A 21,943-nucleotide genomic window follows, 5' to 3' on the forward strand; every position below is an offset into this window, starting at 1 on the left:
GTGGAGAAGCACTCGGAACCTCTCCAGTGTGGTGAATCCCATAGTGATAGCTCGTTTGTCCCTGACCCTTTTCAACAATAGAAGGTATTTCCCAGGTGAGTCTCAGAGAGCACCAAAGGCTATGAAGGACCAGCTTTGCCCTGCTCTCCCAAAGCACCCTGCCCCGTGTTCTTGAGTCTCTGTGGGTGCTTCCCACTAGGATTTTGGCATCCTCTGTAGTCGCTGCATCTCCAGTTTGGAGCATCGGGGTACTGCTGTAACTGTCTACCGGTGGTCTCAGGATATAGACAAGCTTTTCCCAATGGGAAAAGAGGTCTTTTTGTGCATCGGAAGAGGGGCACAGCTGCAGATAGAAAGTCCGGCCGGTAGCAAGATTCAGGCACAGCTGCTGTTTCTCACGGTTGTGGATGGAGATCTTGACAAACTTCAAGGGAAGCAGCCTGGTGAGCTCTAGGGTCTTCACGGGCTTGCAACCTCTCCCCTTGGTGATCCCGGCGCGTCTGACATGCTCTTCACAGACTTTCGTTGTTCGGGCCAGCAGCATGACGTCAGGTAGTGGGAAGAGGGGGCTGGTGGATGCGACACCCACAGTCACCCTTCGGACGCGGTTGTCTAGGTCAATCAGTTCTCCTTTCTTGCTGACCTGGATAAAGTCGCTCTCAAACATGGGAGCGTACTTGAAAATGTCATACTCTCCTCCCTCGTACAGTTGTCGTTGCAGGACCCCCATGGAGGTCCTCAACACCCCCACTGAACAGTAGCTATTGGCCGTGTAATGAGGTAAACTCTCACTGCTCATGGCTCTCTTCGTTCAAGACAGAGCCACCAGCCACAAATTGAGTCTCGGAGAGAGAGAGGGAACGAAAGCAACTCGTCACCTCCCTGCAGGACTCTGCCAGAGTCTCTTGGCCCGACCATATTTATACCGCAAGTCCTTTGTGACCCGTCACCATCACATCGCACACCCCTTTGTTGAGCCTCCAAGTCCCCACCCCCTTGGGGCAGGCTCACCAGCCTCCCCCTAAACCAACCACCATGTCCATAGGGAACAGGCTGACCCTGCCAGGGTATAGGTGTGGGTAGGCTGGATAGTCTTTCTACTCAAAAGGTTGAGAAAACCCTCCTGCTCTTGTAAATATCTGGGTGGCTTCCAGTCTTGTTGTTGTTACAGATCTCCATCATCTTGGCGCTTCTGCTGAATGATGTCCTGGGGATAAAATCCTGGAAGTGGACCGTGTACTTGCTAAGGGCAGGCATCCTATGGGGATTGCTGTTCTCTGTGCCCCCAGCGTATACAGCCCAGTGCTGGCAGGAACTTAGAAAGAGTGCTGCTACCTGTCAGAGTCCCACTGGTACTGTCATTTCCAGGATATGGAGAATTTTCTCACCCATTTTCTCTTTTCAAGGAGGCTAACTTTTTATATTTGTGGTTTTTTTTTTTTACAGTTTTAGAAACTGTTTTTATTGTGAAATACAACACACACTCATGAAAGTGCACAAACCATAAATATATAGCTTAATGAGTAACAAGAAAGTGAGCACCCTTGTAGCTGCCACCCAGAGCAAGAAATAGAACCCTGCCAGCCCCTCTTCTGCATGCTCCCTCCCCACAAAGGGAACCCAACCTTGGCTTCTATTTTTTTTCTTTTCCCCCTTCTTTTTTATTGACAGTGTAGTTGATTTACAAGGTTGTATTCGTTTCTGTTGTGTTAATTTCTGATTCAGTTTCATGTGTATTCTTTGTATATTTCATGTATAGTCTTTTTCCTATTCTTTTCCATTATGGTTTATCACAGGATACTGACTATAGTTCTCTGTGCTCTACAGTAGGACCCTGCTGTTTATCCACCCTGTAGTTTGTATCTGCTAATCCCAAACTCCCAATCCTTCCCCGCCCCCAACCCCACTGAAAACCCCAAGTCTCTTCCCTATGTCTGGGAGTCTGTTTCTGTTTTGCAGATATGTTCATTTGCGTCGTACTTTAGAGTCCACGTATAAGGGCTATCATGTGGTGAGAAATGTTATTTTTTAAATAGGCTTCCCAGGTGATCCTTATGCATGTGAATGTTGGAGAACTACTGTCTTCCACTGTAAAGTTATGGCATACTGGGGCTGAAAGAGGCCCCCCAGACCTCCTAGCCCAGTGGTTTTCCAACTTGGCTGCTGCACAGTAGAATTATTGGGTGAGATTTTTAAAACTCCCGGTGCTGGAGGGCTTACCCCACCTAAATGTCATCAGAATCTCTGGGATTGGGGTCAGGCTATCAATGTTTGTTTGTTTGTTTGTTTGTTTGTTTTGAAGCTCCCCAGGGAACTCCCAACATACAACCAAGGGTAAGAATCACTGCAGCGGTCCAATCCATTGGTTTTACAGTTGGGGACCCCGTGGCTGCCCACAGAGGTACCATTACAGAGAGGCAGAGTGACCCAGGAGAGTCAGTGGCCCAGACAGGATAGGAACTCAGATTTCCTGACTCCTCGTTGGTGCTGCTTCTACCATAAAGATTGTGTCCCTTTGTTGAGCCAATGACAACCCTGATCCCCCCCGTGTTCTGTTTTACCCTACACAAAGTAAAATAACTCCCAATGGTTTCATTTCCTTACAAGCCAGAGAGAGTTTCTGTTTTCATAAGGTGAACCTCTGACCCCAGCTATGGCCTAAAGCTCAGCCCCGGCTGCAGACTTGTCCTCCCTCCACCCTACGTGCCCTGGAGAAGCCTTGCTGGGAAAACAGGCTTCTCTTTCGGGCAGTGGCTATGCACGTGTGACCTGCGAGCAAGCGACCAAAACCTTTTTCTGTGCTTATTTCCTTGCCTTCTACAGAGTGCCCATAACCAAACCAAAGGGCTTTGCTGAGAAAAGGATGGTTTTTCCATAACATAGCCTCGTGCTAGGCACAGCACGGCACAGACACCCCGTAAATACTTGATGAATTCAGTAATTAATTCAGCAACGCAAGTTTACACATCACGCAGTCACCTCCCCCAGCTTATCTTCTCCCCAAACTATATTTACATAGTAAATCTTATTTCCAAAGATTCGCAACCTCGCAATGAACATTTCTGTATAGTGCATCTATTTCCAGCCCTAGTGAATGGCTGAATGATACTTAATACCTATCTTGTACAACAAAATTTTGATTCTGGGGTCTCAGGCCAAAGCACAATTCGCATCACAGAAGTCACTGTCAAGTCCCTACCAGGCGAGGGGACATAGAAAACACAAGATAGCATTTCTTTTGGAGTTGTACGGTTTCCTTTATTAAAGAAAGTAGGAACTGCCTCTCTAGGGAAGGACCCAAGCCAACCGGGGCTTTGTCTACCTCCCAGTGGTCATGTGTGAGCCTTGGTGCTGAATCAGGAGTGACTGAAGCGCCTAAAGAAGGAGAGGATCTCACTGGATGCCTTACTTAGAGTCCCCGAACTGGTGGCGGGCTGGCTCTTCCTCCGTCTGCGAGCTGTCCTCCCCTCCTTGGTCAACTTTGGGGTTTTCATGGCCGCATGAGGACCAGTGGGAGGATGCTTTCTGGGTCTTGTCCCCTCGTGTCCTGTGGTGACCTTCACCTGTCCTGCGGTGATGGGAACTTTTCCTCGATGAAGACGTGTCCTTCTTTCCTTTTTTTCCTTCCAGGCTTCATCCCTGGGGTGGGAGACCTTCTGGCTTCCATCCCCTTCAGACGTGTAGCCTTCGCTCTGCAAGGTGGAGACCACGGGGGCTGCGACCTTCCCTTCAGCTCTTCCAGCAGCAGGCTTGCTGGTTGTGACTGCACCTGGCAACACCATGCTCATGCTGCTCTCTGGACCATCTGCCCCCGTCGAGGATGTGCTGGCAACATCCGCCGAGACCAGGCTCGTGTCCTGCAGGGATAGGCTGGCAGCACCTGCAGTGGCCTGGCCGGATCCGCTTTCTCCTGGATCCTCGATGGTGGCTCCCGCCAGGCCCACGGTCATCCCTGCCGCCGATCCTTCGGCGCCTTTCAGGGCTGCAGGTGACCCACGGGGGGCATGATGGATTCCCTCTCCCCCCACATAAGCACAAGACGTGGCTCCAGTCACGTCACGAAGCTTGCGAAGCCCAACCTCATCCTGATCCCTTTCTCTGTGGAGCTCTGTGGTCTGAGCCAAGGGGAGGAGAGACAGGTAAGATAGAGATGACAGAAAGTGAGCTCAGAACTGTCCGCTCCTCTCTCATCCTGGAGCTGAGCAACTCAAGGCCTTATACTTAGAATAACCTTTGAAATCACCCAGTCTAAGCTCCCATTGGATGCAAGACCCCATCTACTGCACCCCTGTCAAACGGCCACTCCACTGTACTTGAACAGTCCCAGGGCCAGGGAGAGCACTGATACAATTCTCCATGATGCTATGCACTTTAACTTTATACCCTTGTGCTTCTCTCCCTGCAGGACAGATTCCTAGAAGTGGGGTTCCTGGGTCAAGGGATGCACACCTTCTACATTTTGGTGACTCCACGGGTTGGGCTGATTTGAGTCAGCATGTCGGAGTCCCGGGGAGACACAATGAAGGAAGGACTTCCTAGCTGTGAATGATGTTCCCCACCTGCTGAGACTACCTGGGCTGGGGTAAGTGTTCAGGAAGAGAGCAGACAGTCAGGATGCTGTAGGAGGGATTACAGCCCTGGTGATGAGACCAGTGCAGCCGAGATGATACCTAAGGTCTCTCTGAAATTCGGCCTCGTGGGACAAGGTGGAGAAGCACTCGGAACCTCTCCCGTGTGGGGACTCCCGTAGTGATAGCTCGTTTGTCCCTGACCCTTTTCAACGGTAGAAGGTATTTCCCAGGCGAGTCTCAGAGAGCACCAAAGGCTATGAAGGACCAGCTTTGCCCTGCTCTCCCAAAGCACCCTGCCCCGTGTTCTTGAGTCCCTGTCGGTGCTTACCACTAGGATGTTGGCATCCTCTGTAGTCGCTGCATCTCCAGTTTGGAGCATCGGGGTACTGCTGTAACTGTCTACCGGTGGTCTCAGGATATAGACAAGCTTTTCCCAATAGGAAAAGAGGTCTTCTTGTGCGTCGGAAGAGGGGCACAGCTGCAGGTAGAAAGTCCGGCCGGTAGCAAGATTCAGGCACAGCTGCTGTTTCTCCCGGTTGTGGATGGAGATCTTGACAAACTTCAAGGGGAGCAGCCTGGTGAGCTCTAGGGTCTTCACGGGCTTGCAACCTCTCCCCTTGGTGACCCCGGCACAGACTCTCCTTGGTCGGGCCAGCAGCATGACGTCAGGTAGCGGGAAGAGGGGGCTGGTGGATGCGACGCCCACAGTCACCGTTCGGACGCGGTTGTCTAGGTCAATCAGTTCTCCTTCCTTGCTGACCTGGATAAAGTCGCTCTCCAACATGGGAGCGTGCTTGAAAATGTCATACTCTCCTCCCTCGTACAGTTGTCGTTGCAGGACCCCCATGGAGGTCCTCGACACCCCCACTGAACAGTAGCTGTTGGCCGTGTAATGAGGTAAACTCTCACTGCTCATGGCTCTCTTCGTTCAAGACAGAGCCACCAGCCACAAACTGAGTCTCGGAGGGAGAGAGAGAGAGGGAACGAAAGCACCTCGTCACCTCCCTGCAGGACTCTGCCAGAGTCTCTTGACCCGACCCTATTTATACCGCAAGCCCTTTGTGACCCGTCACCATCGCATCACACACCCCTTTGTTGAGCGTCCAAGCCCCCACCCCCTTGGGGCAGGCTCACCAGCCTCCCCCTAAACCAACCACCACGTCCATAGGGAAGAGGCTGACCCTGCCAGGGTATAGGTGTGGGTAGGCTGGATAGTCTTTCTACTCAAAAGGTTGAGAAAACCCTCCTGCTCTTGTAAATATCTGGGTGGCTTCCAGTCTTGTTGTTGTTACAGATCTCCATCATCTTGGCGCTTCTGCTGAATGATGTCCTGGGGATAAAATCCTGGAAGTGGACCGTGTACTTGCTAAGGGCAGGCATCCTATGGGGATTGCTGTTCTCTGTGCCCCCAGCGTATACAGCCCAGTGCTGGCAGGAACTTAGAAAGAGTGCTGCTACCTGTCAGAGTCCCACTGGTACTGTCATTTCCAGGATATGGAGAATTTTCTCACCCATTTTCTCTTTTCAAGGAGGCTAACTTTTGTTTATATTTATATTTATATTTTTTACAGTTTTAGAAACTTTTTATTGTGAAATATAACACACATTCATGAAAGTGCAGAAAGCATAAATATAGCTTAATGAGTAACAAGAAAGTGAACACCCTTGTAGCTGCCACCCAGAGCAAGAAATAGAACCCTGCCAGCCCCTCTTCTGCATGCTCCCTCCCCACAAAGGTAACCCAAACTTGGATTGTATTTATTTTCTTTTCCTTCTTCTTTTTTATTGATGTATAGTTGATTTACAATGTTGTGTTAATTTGTGTTGTGTTAATTTCTTCGGTTAATTTCTGATTCAGTTTTTTGTATACATACATTCTTTTTCCTATTCTTTTCCATTATGGTTTATCACAGGATACTGAATATAGTTCTCTGTGCTCTACAGTAGGACCCTGCTGTTTATCCATCCTGTAGTTTGTATCTGCTAATCCCAAACTCCCAATCCTTCCCTCCTTGACCCCTGCTTGTTTTTTTTTTTTTTTTTTTTTTTTTGCGGTACGCGGGCCTCTCACTGTTGTGGCCTCTCTCGTTGCGGAGCACAGGCTCCGGAGCCATGGCTCACGGGCCCAGCCGCTCCGCGGCATGTGGGGCCCTCCCGGACCGGGGCACGAACCCGTGTCCCCTGTGTCGGCAGGCGGACTCCCAACCACTGCGCCACCAGGGAAGCCCGAAGCTGAGCTCTTGAACTGGAGTGACCCTTCCGAGAGGGTCTGTGTTGGGCTACGACGGCCTGACCTTCACACTCCACATCAATCATTTCTTGCCGTGCACCTCGGGTGAGGAACCCAGGCAATTTCCAAACTCACTGCCAGCTGAAGGCTTTCTGTGGGATGCACCCCCAGCAGCTGGGGCCACAAGTCCTTCGTTGAAGAAATGCACCCCACGTGGATATTTCAAATGGAACGGTGTCTTTCAAAGCATACCCTCCAATCTCCTCATTATATAGATCCTGTGGCCCCAAATAGGAAGTAACATAAAGTCCCATATTAACAACCCCCCCAGCCAAATACTTCTTTTCACAGAAACCACAGTACCCTCCACAAAGTGCACATTTGATCAGGCCACTCCCCTCTTGAAAACATATCATGGCTTTGCATCACTCCAAGGTCAGAAATCAAACTCCTTTAAATGGACCTCAAAGCCATGCATGGCGTGGCCCCTGCTGTGTTCCCCAGCATCACATCACGCTTGCTGTGCCAGCCACGACACTGCCTTCAATATGCCTCCCACCGTAGCACATCTTCAACAATCCTGTGAATGACCTTATTTTGCTGTAGGGAAAAAAACCCTTTCTAGTATGTATGTGTGTTGCCAGACTTGAAGTTTGGGACATTGGTTAGTTTGTAATCAACCATCCATTGCCTAATTGCACTTGCAGCTGCAGAATTGCTACCACGGTGATGAATATTGCTGTCCAAAATATTGGCCTTTATCTGATAGGGTGTACTGACTTGATACCCAAATTGATGTCTCCCTCCAGAGGAAGATGCCTGTCGCTTTGAAATACGTAGGTATCTGTGCATGTGTCTCTTGATGAACCGTCAAGATAGAAAAGGAAATCCAGAGCAAGTGCCAGGCAGGGCACGTTGCGGTGGGCAAGTCCCCACCTCCACTTTACTACTGCACTGGAGGTGTAAATTGTGTCAACTGTGGGTCTGCTCAGCTAACGCCCTGCATAGTGGACTAACTAGGTTCACGTTAAAGAAGTCCTTTGGGGTGAGGGAGTGAGAATGCCTAATACAGGCTAAGAAAGACAAAAGGTAAAGCCAAGGGTACAGAATCCTAAGATGAAGCTGTTTTAAGTAGGCTGATTCAGCCTCTGGCATAGTGAAAATCTGGGGCTCTGAGTCAAAGGCTTTGGAAAAAGTTCCCCTTTATCTCCCTCCTCTACCCCGTAACTCCTCACATTTCCGGAAGGCTTCCCCCAAACCCCTCTCAGGTCTTAGAGAACATGGCTCTTTCTCTCCTCTTACCAAGACCCACTGCTTCAAGAGGTAACTCCCAGGACACATTGATCCCCACAATCTATTGGTCTTTGTGTATCGGAAATCACAAGATGGGATTTTCCAGGAACCCACCAGAGCAACTGAGAAGGGCTTCCTCTCATCCTCCCAAGCTACCACTCCTCCCAGAATCCGTATCTTATTTCTCACCTCCTCCACCTCTACCACTTAATTTGCTCTGCAGAGAAAGTCCCTAAGTTTTACTGGAAACCCAACTTCCATCCTAGTAGACCCTGTTGTCACAGAAGGGAATGAGCAGAGAATTGCAAGGCTAGCAGATGACTCCCCGGTTCATACAAAGACACATGGGGCTTCCCTGGTGGCGCAGTGGTTGGGAGTCCGCCTGCCGATGCAGGGGGCACGGGTTCGTGTCCCTGTCCGGGAAGATCCTACATGCCGCTGAGCCTGTGCGTCCGGAGCCTGTGCTCCGCAATGGGAGAGGCCACAGCAGCGAGAGGCCCGCATACCGCAAAAAAAAAACAAACCGCAAAACAAAAAACACACATGGTTCTCAGAGGCATTCTTCTCAAATCCGACGGTTGTTAACTGTTATCAACAGTTACTCTAATCCAACTGTTATCAAGTGTTGTTAACAATTTAATGATTTTCATGGACTCATGAAATTTATTTACAACTTTTTTTTAAACTGGAAAGACTTTTTTATGATGGACATTTAAAAATGCATAATCTCAGTATGAAATGAGATTTCATAATCTCATTTATGATTTTTTTTATTTTTAGAATCGCTTTCCACATGCATACATAATTTGCATAGTTCATCAGTACAGAGCATTTTGGATTATTCTGTTATTCCTTAGCAATATATCTAAACCTTTCTTGTGTTCCTGGATAGTGAGTATTTATGTCCCTTAGTTTCTTTATGTTATAGTTCTTGAAAGATATCTTTCAGACTTTGTCATCCATCTCTTGTGCATATATTGAAAGGAAAACAACAGTGAAACAAATTGGTTGAGATATTTCTAAGGCAGTGACTGCCACTTGGCTGACAGCAGTATAAGAATCATCCTGATGTCAGAGACGTTAAAATAAAATGGAAACGATAATACATTCCCATGGACATACCGCTTTGCATAATAGCTTTTCCTCCCAGACCATCCCTCCCTTGTTTTGACCCTACAGAAATCCAGTATTGTGAATTTTGTGTTTATCATGTCCTTGTTTTTTTCTCCCCTTTTAGCAAATGTGTGCTAAACATGGAAGCCAACCGGGGCTTTGTCTGCCTCTCAATGGTCATGTGTGAGCCTTGTTTCTGAACCAGGAATGACTCTGAAGCTCCTAAAGAAGGAGAGGATCTTACTGGATGTCTTACTTAGAGTCCCTGAACTGGTGGCGGACTGGCTGTTCCTCAGTTTGCGAGCTGTCCTCCCGTCCTTTGTCAACTTTGGAGTTTCCATGGCCAGATGAGGACCAGTGGGAGGATGATTTCTGGGTCTTGTCCCCTCCTGTCCTGTGGTGACCTTCACGTGTCCTGCGGTGATGGGAACTTTTCCTCGATGAAGACGTGTCCTTCTTTTCTTTTTTTCTCTCCAGGCTTCATCCCTGGGGTGGAAGCCCTTCTGGCTTCCATCCCGTTCAGACATGTAGCCTTCGGTCTGCAAGGTGGAGACCACGGGGTCTGCGACCTTCCCTTCAGCTCTTCCAGCAGCAGGCTTGCTGGTTGTGACTGCAACTGGCAACACCATGCTCATGCTGCTCTCTGGACCATCTGCCCCCGTCGAGGATGTGCTGGCATCATCGGCCAAGACCAGGTTCGTGTCCTGCAAGGATAAGCTGGCAGCACCTGCAGTGTCCTCGCCGGATCCGCTTTCTCCTGGATCCTTGATGGTGGCTCCCGCCAGGCCCATGGTCAACCCTGCCGCTGCTCCTTCGGCGCTTTTCACGGCTGCAGTTGATCCATGGGGGGCACCTGCAATGGCCTCGCCAGATCCGCTTTCTCCTGGATCCTTGATGGTGGCTCCCGCCAGGCCCATGGTCAACCCTGCCGCTGATCCTTCGGCGCTTTTCACGGCTGCAGTTGATCCATGTGGGGCACCTGCAATGGCCTCGCCAGATCCGCTTTCTCCTGGATCCTTGATGGTGGCTCCAGCCAGGCCCATGGCCATTCCTGCCGCTGATCCTTCGGCGCTTTTCACGGCTGCATTTGATCCATGGGGGGCACCTGCAATGGCCTCGCCGGATCCGCTTTCTCCTGGATCCTTGATAATGGCTCCCGCCAGGCCCATGGACATCCCTGCCGCTGATCCTTCGATGCATTTCACGGCTGCAGTTGATCCATGGGGGGGCACCTGCAGTGGCCTCACCGGATCCGCTTTCTCCTGGATCCTTGATGGTGGCTCCCGCCAGACCGGTGGTCATCCCTGCCGCTGATCCTTCGGCGGTTTTCACGGCTGCAGTTGAGACATGGGGGGCACCTGCAATGGCCTCGCCGGAACCGCTTTCTCCTGTATCCGTGATGGTGCCTCCCGCCAGCCGATGGATATCCCTGTCGCTGATCCTTCGGCCCTTTTCACGGCTGCAGTTGATCCATGGCTGGGCACCTGCAATGGCCTCGCCGGAACCGCTTTCTCCTGAATCTTTGATGGTGGTTCCCGCCAGGCCCGTGGTCATCCCTGCCGGTGATCCTTCTGTGCTTTTCACGGCTGCAGTTGATCCATGGGGGGCACCTGCAATGGCCTCGCTGAATCCGCTTTCTCTTGGATCCTTGATGGTGGCTACAGCCAGGTCCGTGGTCATCCCTGCCGCTGATCCATCGGCACTTTTCACGGCTGCAGTTGATCCAAGGGGGGCACCTGCAGTGGCCTCGCCGGATCCGCTTTTTCCTGGATCCTTGACCGTGGCTCCCGCCAGGTCCGTGGTCATCCCTGCCGCTGATTCTTCGGAGCTTTTCACGGCTGCACTTGATGTGTGGTGGCACCTGCAATGACCTCGCCGGATCCGCTTTCTCCAGGATCCTTGATGGTGGCTCCTTGATCGTGGCTCCAGCCAGGCCCATGGCCATTCCTGCCACTGTTCCTTCGTCGCTTTTCACGGCGGTAGTAGATCCATGGTGGGTACCTGCAATGGCCTCGCCGGATCTGCTTTCTCCTGGATCCTGGATAATGGCTCCCGCCAGGCCCATGGGCAACCCTGCCGCTGATCCTTCGGCGCTTTTCACGCCTGCAGTTGATCCATCGGGGATACCTGCAGTGGCCTCGCCGGATCCGCTTTCTCCTGGATCCTTGATGGTGGCTCCCGCCAGGCCCATGGTCATTCCTCCTGCTGATCCTTCGGCACTTTTTGTGGCTCCAGTCACGTCACGAAGCTTGTGAAGCCCAGCCTCATCCTGATCCCTTTCTCTGTGGAGCTCTGTGGTCTGAGCCAAGGGGAGGAGAATCAGGTAAGTTAGAGATGACAGAAAGTGAGATCTGAACTGTCTGCTCCTCTCTCATCCTGGAGCTGAGCAACTCAAGGGCTTATACTTAGAATAACCTTTGAGATCACCCAGTCTAAGCTCCCATTGGATGCTAGATCCCATCTACTGCACCGCTCTCAAACGGCCACTCCATTTTACTTGAACAGTCCCAGGGTCAGGGAAAGCACTGATACAGTTCTCCATGATACACACTTTAATTTTATACCCTTGTGCTTCTCTCTCTGCAGGACAGACTCCTAGAAGTGGGGTTCCCGGGTCAAGGGATGCACACCTTCTGCATTTTGGTGACTCCACGGGTTGGGCTGATTTGAATCAGCATGTCGGCGTCACGGGGAGACACAATGAAGGAAGGACTTCCTAACTGTGAATGATGTTCCACAACTGATGAGACTACCTGGGCTGGGGTAAGTGTTCAAGAAGAGACCAGACAGTCAGGATGCTGTAGGAGGGATTACAGCCCTGGTGAGGAGACCAGTGCAGCTGATATGATACCTAAGGTCTCTCTGAAATTCAGCCCTGTGGGACAAGGTGGAGAAGCACTCGGAACCTCTCCAGTGTGGTGAATCCCATAGTGATAGCTCGTTTGTCCCTGACCCTTTTCAACAATAGAAGGTATTTCCCAGGTGAGTCTCAGAGAGCACCAAAGGCTATGAAGGACCAGCTTTGCCCTGCTCTCCCAAAGCACCCTGCCCCGTGTTCTTGAGTCTCTGTGGGTGCTTCCCACTAGGATTTTGGCATCCTCTGTAGTCGCTGCATCTCCAGTTTGGAGCATCAGGGTACTGCTGTAACTGTCTACCGGTGGTCTCAGGATATAGACAAGCTTTTCCCAATGGGAAAAGAGGTCTTTTTGTGCATCGGAAGAGGGGCACAGCTGCAGATAGAAAGTCCGGCCGGTAGCAAGATTCAGGCACAGCTGCTGTTTCTCACGGTTGTGGATGGAGATCTTGACAAACTTCAAGGGAAGCAGCCTGGTGAGCTCTAGGGTCTTCACGGGCTTGCAACCTCTCCCCTTGGTGATCCCGGCGCATCTGACATGCTCTTCACAGACTTTCGTTGTTCGGGCCAGCAGCATGACGTCAGGTAGTGGGAAGAGGGGGCTGGTGGATGCGACACCCACAGTCACCCTTCGGACGCGGTTGTCTAGGTCAATCAGTTCTCCTTTCTTGCTGACCTGGATAAAGTCGCTCTCAAACATGGGAGCGTACTTGAAAATGTCATACTCTCCTCCCTCGTACAGTTGTCGTTGCAGGACCCCCATGGAGGTCCTCAACACCCCCACTGAACAGTAGCTATTGGCCGTGTAATGAGGTAAACTCTCACTGCTCATGGCTCTCTTCGTTCAAGACAGAGCCACCAGCCACAAATTGAGTCTCGGAGAGAGAGAGGGAACGAAAGCAACTCGTCACCTCCCTGCAGGACTCTGCCAGAGTCTCTTGGCCCGACCATATTTATACCGCAAGTCCTTTGTGACCCGTCACCATCACATCGCACACCCCTTTGTTGAGCCTCCAAGTCCCCACCCCCTTGGGGCAGGCTCACCAGCCTCCCCCTAAACCAAGCACCATGTCCATAGGGAACAGGCTGACCCTGCCAGGGTATAGGTGTGGGTAGGCTGGATAGTCTTTCTACTCAAAAGGTTGAGAAAACCCTCCTGCTTTTGTAAATATCTGGGTGGTTTCCAGTCTTGTTGTTGTTACAAATCTCCCTGCAGGGGTCATCTTCGTGCTTCTGCTGAATGATGTCCTGGGGATAAAATCCTGGAAGTGGACTGTGTACTTGCTAAGGGCAGGCATCCTATGGGAATTGCTGTTCTCTGTGTCCCCAGCGTATATAGCACAGTGCTGGCAGGAACTTAGAAAGAGTGCTACGTGTCAGAGTCCCACTGGTACTGTCATTTCCAGGATATGGAGAATTTTCTCACCCATTTTCTCTTTTCAAGGAGGCTAACTTTTGTTTATATTTATATTTATATTTATATTTTTTACAGTTTTAGAAACTTTTTATTGTGAAATATAACACACATTCATGAAAGTGCAGAAAGCATAAATATAGCTTAATGAGTAACAAGAAAGTGAACACCCTTGTAGCTGCCACCCAGAGCAAGAAATAGAACCCTGCCAGCCCCTCTTCTGCATGCTCCCTCCCCACAAAGGTAACCCAAACTTGGATTGTATTTATTTTCTTTTCCTTCTTCTTTTTTATTGATGTATAGTTGATTTACAATGTTGTGTTAATTTGTGTTGTGTTAATTTCTTCGGTTAATTTCTGATTCAGTTTTTTGTATACATACATTCTTTTTCCTATTCTTTTCCATTATGGTTTATCACAGGATACTGAATATAGTTCTCTGTGCTCTACAGTAGGACCCTGCTGTTTATCCATCCTGTAGTTTGTATCTGCTAATCCCAAACTCCCAATCCTTCCCTCCTTGACCCCTGCTTGTTTTTTTTTTTTTTTTTTTTTTTTTTTTTGCGGTACGCGGGCCTCTCACTGTTGTGGCCTCTCTCGTTGCGGAGCACAGGCTCCGGAGCCATGGCTCACGGGCCCAGCCGCTCCGCGGCATGTGGGGCCCTCCCGGACCGGGGCACGAACCCGTGTCCCCTGTGTCGGCAGGCAGACTCCCAACCACTGCGCCACCAGGGAAGCCCGAAGCTGAGCTCTTGAACTGGAGTGACCCTTCCGAGAGGGTCTGTGTTGGGCTACGACGGCCTGACCTTCACACTCCACATCAATCATTTCTTGCCGTGCACCTCGGGTGAGGAACCCAGGCAATTTCCAAACTCACTGCCAGCTGAAGGCTTTCTGTGGGATGCACCCCCAGCAGCTGGGGCCACAAGTCCTTCGTTGAAGAAATGCACCCCACGTGGATATTTCAAATGGAACGGTGTCTTTCAAAGCATACCCTCCAATCTCCTCATTATATAGATCCTGTGGCCCCAAATAGGAAGTAACATAAAGTCCCATATTAACAACCCCCCCAGCCAAATACTTCTTTTCACAGAAACCACAGTACCCTCCACAAAGTGCACATTTGATCAGGCCACTCCCCTCTTGAAAACATATCATGGCTTTGCATCACTCCAAGGTCAGAAATCAAACTCCTTTAAATGGACCTCAAAGCCTTGCATGGCGTGGCCCCTGCTGTGTTCCCCAGCATCACATCACGCTTGCTGTGCCAGCCACGACACTGCCTTCAATATGCCTCCCACCGTAGCACATCTTCAACAATCCTGTGAATGACCTTATTTTGCTGTAGGGAAAAAAACCCTTTCTAGTATGTATGTGTGTTGCCAGACTTGAAGTTTGGGACATTGGTTAGTTTGTAATCAACCATCCATTGCCTAATTGCACTTGCAGCTGCAGAATTGCTACCACGGTGATGAATATTGCTGTCCAAAATATTGGCCTTTATCTGATAGGGTGTACTGACTTGATACCCAAATTGATGTCTCCCTCCAGAGGAAGATGCCTGTCGCTTTGAAATACGTAGGTATCTGTGCATGTGTCTCTTGATGAACCGTCAAGATAGAAAAGGAAATCCAGAGCAAGTGCCAGGCAGGGCACGTTGCGGTGGGCAAGTCCCCACCTCCACTTTACTACTGCACTGGAGGTGTAAATTGTGTCAACTGTGGGTCTGCTCAGCTAACGCCCTGCATAGTGGACTAACTAGGTTCACGTTAAAGAAGTCCTTTGGGGTGAGGGAGTGAGAATGCCTAATACAGGCTAAGAAAGACAAAAGGTAAAGCCAAGGGTACAGAATCCTAAGATGAAGCTGTTTTAAGTAGGCTGATTCAGCCTCTGGCATAGTGAAAATCTGGGGCTCTGAGTCAAAGGCTTTGGAAAGAGTTCCCCTTTATCTCCCTCCTCTACCCCATAACTCCTCACATTTCCGGAAGGCTTCCCCCAAACCCCTCTCAGGTCTTAGAGAACATGGCTCTTTCTCTCCTCTTACCAAGACCCACTGCTTCAAGAGGTAACTCCCAGGACACATTGATCCCCACAATCTATTGGTCTTTGTGTATCGGAAATCACAAGATGGGATTTTCCAGCCACCCACCAGAGCAACTGAGAAGGGCTTCCTCTCATCCTCCCAAGCTACCACTCCTCCCAGAATCCGTATCTTATTTCTCACCTCCTCCACCTCTACCACTTAATTTGCTCTGCAGAGAAAGTCCCTAAGTTTTACTGGAAACCCAACTTCCATCCTAGTAGACCCTGTTGTCACAGAAGGGAATGAGCAGAGAATTGCAAGGCTAGCAGATGACTCCCCGGTTCATACAAAGACACATGGGGCTTCCCTGGTGGCGCAGTGGTTGGGAGTCCGCCTGCCGATGCAGGGGGCACGGGTTCGTGTCCCTGTCCGGGAAGATCCTACATGCCGTGGAGCCGCTGGGCCCGTGAGCCATGGCCGCTGAGCCTGTGCGTCCGGAGCCTGTGCTCCGCAATGGGAGAGGCCACAGCAGCGAGAGGCCCGCATACCGCAAAAAAAAAAAAAAACCGCAAAACAAAAAACACACATGGTTCTCAGAGGCATTCTTCTCAAATCCGACGGTTGTTAACTGTTATCAACAGTTACTCTAATCCAACTGTCATCAAGTGTTGTTAACAATTTAATGATTTTCATGGACTCATGAAATTTATTTACAACTTTTTTTTAAACTGGAAAGACTTTTTTATGATGGACATTTAAAAATGCATAATCTCAGTATGAAATGAGATTTCATAATCTCATTTATGATTTTTTTTATTTTTAGAATCGCTTTCCACATGCATACATAATTTGCATAGTTCATCAGTACAGAGCATTTTGGATTATTCTGTTATTCCTTAGCAATATATCTAAACCTTTCTTGTGTTCCTGGATAGTGAGTATTTATGTCCCTTAGTTTCTTTATGTTATAGTTCTTGAAAGATATCTTTCAGACTTTGTCATCCATCTCTTGTGCATATATTGAAAGGAAAACAACAGTGAAACAAATTGGTTGAGATATTTCTAAGGCAGTGACTGCCACTTGGCTGACAGCAGTATAAGAATCATCCTGATGTCAGAGACGTTAAAATAAAATGGAAACGATAATACATTCCCATGGACATACCGCTTTGCATAATAGCTTTTCCTCCCAGACCATCCCTCCCTTGTTTTGACCCTACAGAAATCCAGTATTGTGAATTTTGTGTTTATCATGTCCTTGTTTTTTTCTCCCCTTTTAGCAAATGTGTGCTAAACATGGAAGCCAACCGGGGCTTTGTCTGCCTCTCAATGGTCATGTGTGAGCCTTGTTTCTGAACCAGGAATGACTCTGAAGCTCCTAAAGAAGGAGAGGATCTTACTGGATGTCTTACTTAGAGTCCCTGAACTGGTGGCGGACTGGCTGTTCCTCAGTTTGCGAGCTGTCCTCCCGTCCTTTGTCAACTTTGGAGTTTCCATGGCCAGATGAGGACCAGTGGGAGGATGATTTCTGGGTCTTGTCCCCTCCTGTCCTGTGGTGACCTTCACGTGTCCTGCGGTGATGGGAACTTTTCCTCGATGAAGACGTGTCCTTCTTTTCTTTTTTTCTCTCCAGGCTTCATCCCTGGGGTGGAAGCCCTTCTGGCTTCCATCCCGTTCAGACATGTAGCCTTCGGTCTGCAAGGTGGAGACCACGGGGTCTGCGACCTTCCCTTCAGCTCTTCCAGCAGCAGGCTTGCTGGTTGTGACTGCAACTGGCAACACCATGCTCATGCTGCTCTCTGGACCATCTGCCCCCGTCGAGGATGTGCTGGCATCATCGGCCAAGACCAGGTTCGTGTCCTGCAAGGATAAGCTGGCAGCACCTGCAGTGTCCTCGCCGGATCCGCTTTCTCCTGGATCCTTGATGGTGGCTCCCGCCAGGCCCATGGTCAACCCTGCCGCTGCTCCTTCGGCGCTTTTCACGGCTGCAGTTGATCCATGGGGGGCACCTGCAATGGCCTCGCCAGATCCGCTTTCTCCTGGATCCTTGATGGTGGCTCCCGCCAGGCCCATGGTCAACCCTGCCGCTGATCCTTCGGCGCTTTTCACGGCTGCAGTTGATCCATGGGGGGCACCTGCAATGGCCTCGCCAGATCCGCTTTCTCCTGGATCCTTGATGGTGGCTCCAGCCAGGCCCATGGCCATTCCTGCCGCTGATCCTTCGGCGCTTTTCACGGCTGCATTTGATCCATGGGGGGCACCTGCAATGGCCTCGCCGGATCCGCTTTCTCCTGGATCCTTGATAATGGCTCCCGCCAGGCCCATGGACATCCCTGCCGCTGATCCTTCGATGCATTTCACGGCTGCAGTTGATCCATGGGGGGGCACCTGCAGTGGCCTCACCGGATCCGCTTTCTCCTGGATCCTTGATGGTGGCTCCCGCCAGACCGGTGGTCATCCCTGCCGCTGATCCTTCGGCGGTTTTCACGGCTGCAGTTGAGACATGGGGGGCACCTGCAATGGCCTCGCTGAATCCGCTTTCTCTTGGATCCTTGATGGTGGCTACAGCCAGGTCCGTGGTCATCCCTGCCGCTGATCCATCGGCGCTTTTCACGGCTGCAGTTGATCCAAGGGGGGCACCTGCAGTGGCCTCGCCGGATCCGCTTTTTCCTGGATCCTTGACCGTGGCTCCCGCCAGGTCCGTGGTCATCCCTGCCGCTGATTCTTCGGAGCTTTTCACGGCTGCACTTGATCTATGGTGGCACCTGCAATGGCCTCGCCGGATCCGCTTTCTCCAGGATCCTTGATGGTGGCTCCTTGATGGTGGCTCCAGCCAGGCCCATGGCCATTCCTGCCACTGTTCCTTCGTCGCTTTTCACGGCGGTAGTAGATCCATGGTGGGTACCTGCAATGGCCTCGCCGGATCTGCTTTCTCCTGGATCCTGGATAATGGCTCCCGCCAGGCCCATGGACAACCCTGCCGCTGATCCTTCGGCGCTTTTCACGCCTGCAGTTGATCCATCGGGGATACCTGCAGTGGCCTCGCCGGATCCGCTTTCTCCTGGATCCTTGATGGTGGCTCCCGCCAGGCCCATGGTCATTCCTCCTGCTGATCCTTCGGCACTTTTTGTGGCTCCAGTCACGTCACGAAGCTTGTGAAGCCCAGCCTCATCCTGATCCCTTTCTCTGTGGAGCTCTGTGGTCTGAGCCAAGGGGAGGAGAATCAGGTAAGTCAGAGATGACAGAAAGTGAGATCTGAACTGTCTGCTCCTCTCTCATCCTGGAGCTGAGCAACTCAAGGGCTTATACTTAGAATAACCTTTGAGATCACCCAGTCTAAGCTCCCATTGGATGCTAGATCCCATCTACTGCACCGCTCTCAAACGGCCACTCCATTTTACTTGAACAGTCCCAGGGTCAGGGAAAGCACTGATACAGTTCTCCATGATACACACTTTAATTTTATACCCTTGTGCTTCTCTCTCTGCAGGACAGACTCCTAGAAGTGGGGTTCCCGGGTCAAGGGATGCACACCTTCTGCATTTTGGTGACTCCACGGGTTGGGCTGATTTGAATCAGCATGTCGGCGTCACGGGGAGACACAATGAAGGAAGGACTTCCTAACTGTGAATGATGTTCCACAACTGATGAGACTACCTGGGCTGGGGTAAGTGTTCAAGAAGAGACCAGACAGTCAGGATGCTGTAGGAGGGATTACAGCCCTGGTGAGGAGACCAGTGCAGCTGATAATGATACCTAAGGTCTCTCTGAAATTCAGCCCTGTGGGACAAGGTGGAGAAGCACTCGGAACCTCTCCAGTGTGGTGAATCCCATAGTGATAGCTCGTTTGTCCCTGACCCTTTTCAACAATAGAAGGTATTTCCCAGGTGAGTCTCAGAGAGCACCAAAGGCTATGAAGGACCAGCTTTGCCCTGCTCTCCCAAAGCACCCTGCCCCGTGTTCTTGAGTCTCTGTGGGTGCTTCCCACTAGGATTTTGGCATCCTCTGTAGTCGCTGCATCTCCAGTTTGGAGCATCGGGGTACTGCTGTAACTGTCTACCGGTGGTCTCAGGATATAGACAAGCTTTTCCCAATGGGAAAAGAGGTCTTTTTGTGCATCGGAAGAGGGGCACAGCTGCAGATAGAAAGTCCGGCCGGTAGCAAGATTCAGGCACAGCTGCTGTTTCTCACGGTTGTGGATGGAGATCTTGACAAACTTCAAGGGAAGCAGCCTGGTGAGCTCTAGGGTCTTCACGGGCTTGCAACCTCTCCCCTTGGTGATCCCGGCGCGTCTGACATGCTCTTCACAGACTTTCGTTGTTCGGGCCAGCAGCATGACGTCAGGTAGTGGGAAGAGGGGGCTGGTGGATGCGACACCCACAGTCACCCTTCGGACGCGGTTGTCTAGGTCAATCAGTTCTCCTTTCTTGCTGACCTGGATAAAGTCGCTCTCAAACATGGGAGCGTACTTGAAAATGTCATACTCTCCTCCCTCGTACAGTTGTCGTTGCAGGACCCCCATGGAGGTCCTCAACACCCCCACTGAACAGTAGCTATTGGCCGTGTAATGAGGTAAACTCTCACTGCTCATGGCTCTCTTCGTTCAAGACAGAGCCACCAGCCACAAATTGAGTCTCGGAGAGAGAGAGGGAACGAAAGCAACTCGTCACCTCCCTGCAGGACTCTGCCAGAGTCTCTTGGCCCGACCATATTTATACCGCAAGTCCTTTGTGACCCGTCACCATCACATCGCACACCCCTTTGTTGAGCCTCCAAGTCCCCACCCCCTTGGGGCAGGCTCACCAGCCTCCCCCTAAACCAACCACCATGTCCATAGGGAACAGGCTGACCCTGCCAGGGTATAGGTGTGGGTAGGCTGGATAGTCTTTCTACTCAAAAGGTTGAGAAAACCCTCCTGCTCTTGTAAATATCTGGGTGGCTTCCAGTCTTGTTGTTGTTACAGATCTCCATCATCTTGGCGCTTCTGCTGAATGATGTCCTGGGGATAAAATCCTGGAAGTGGACCGTGTACTTGCTAAGGGCAGGCATCCTATGGGGATTGCTGTTCTCTGTGCCCCCAGCGTATACAGCCCAGTGCTGGCAGGAACTTAGAAAGAGTGCTGCTACCTGTCAGAGTCCCACTGGTACTGTCATTTCCAGGATATGGAGAATTTTCTCACCCATTTTCTCTTTTCAAGGAGGCTAACTTTTTATATTTGTGGTTTTTTTTTTTTTACAGTTTTAGAAACTGTTTTTATTGTGAAATACAACACACACTCATGAAAGTGCACAAACCATAAATATATAGCTTAATGAGTAACAAGAAAGTGAGCACCCTTGTAGCTGCCACCCAGAGCAAGAAATAGAACCCTGCCAGCCCCTCTTCTGCATGCTCCCTCCCCACAAAGGGAACCCAACCTTGGCTTCTATTTTTTTTCTTTTCCCCCTTCTTTTTTATTGACAGTGTAGTTGATTTACAAGGTTGTATTTGTTTCTGTTGTGTTAATTTCTGATTCAGTTTCATGTGTATTCTTTGTATATTTCATGTATAGTCTTTTTCCTATTCTTTTCCATTATGGTTTATCACAGGATACTGACTATAGTTCTCTGTGCTCTACAGTAGGACCCTGCTGTTTATCCACCCTGTAGTTTGTATCTGCTAATCCCAAACTCCCAATCCTTCCCCGCCCCCAACCCCACTGAAAACCCCAAGTCTCTTCCCTATGTCTGGGAGTCTGTTTCTGTTTTGCAGATATGTTCATTTGCGTCGTACTTTAGAGTCCACGTATAAGGGCTATCATGTGGTGAGAAATGTTATTTTTTAAATAGGCTTCCCAGGTGATCCTTATGCATGTGAATGTTGGAGAACTACTGTCTTCCACTGTAAAGTTATGGCATACTGGGGCTGAAAGAGGCCCCCCAGACCTCCTAGCCCAGTGGTTTTCCAACTTGGCTGCTGCACAGTAGAATTATTGGGTGAGATTTTTAAAACTCCCGGTGCTGGAGGGCTTACCCCACCTAAATGTCATCAGAATCTCTGGGATTGGGGTCAGGCTATCAATGTTTGTTTGTTTGTTTGTTTGTTTGTTTTGAAGCTCCCCAGGGAACTCCCAACATACAACCAAGGGTAAGAATCACTGCAGCGGTCCAATCCATTGGTTTTACAGTTGGGGACCCCGTGGCTGCCCACAGAGGTACCATTACAGAGAGGCAGAGTGACCCAGGAGAGTCAGTGGCCCAGACAGGATAGGAACTCAGATTTCCTGACTCCTCGTTGGTGCTGCTTCTACCATAAAGATTGTGTCCCTTTGTTGAGCCAATGACAACCCTGATCCCCCCCGTGTTCTGTTTTACCCTACACAAAGTAAAATAACTCCCAATGGTTTCATTTCCTTACAAGCCAGAGAGAGTTTCTGTTTTCATAAGGTGAACCTCTGACCCCAGCT

General features: G+C 50.3%; 1 protein-coding gene across 1 annotated transcript in view; it reads right to left on the reverse strand.

The window, feature by feature from the left end:
- LOC308610643 (Golgi-associated RAB2B interactor protein 3-like) overlaps positions 1-20,094 on the reverse strand; it is a gene marked incomplete at both ends in the record, with an annotated part of 38,582 nt that extends 18,488 nt beyond the window's left edge. The window contains one exon of the mRNA XM_081259706.1: positions 19,486-20,094. Within this exon, the coding sequence (XP_081115832.1) occupies positions 19,486-20,094 (609 nt within the window). The remainder of the gene's footprint in view (positions 1-19,485) is intronic.
- Between the last annotated feature and the right edge of the window lie 1,849 nt (positions 20,095-21,943).

The sequence above is a fragment of the Mesoplodon bidens genome, assembly GCF_964165515.1.
Source record: "Mesoplodon bidens genome assembly, contig: HAP1_SCAFFOLD_562, whole genome shotgun sequence".
NCBI classification, from domain to species: Eukaryota; Metazoa; Chordata; class Mammalia; order Artiodactyla; family Ziphiidae; genus Mesoplodon; species Mesoplodon bidens.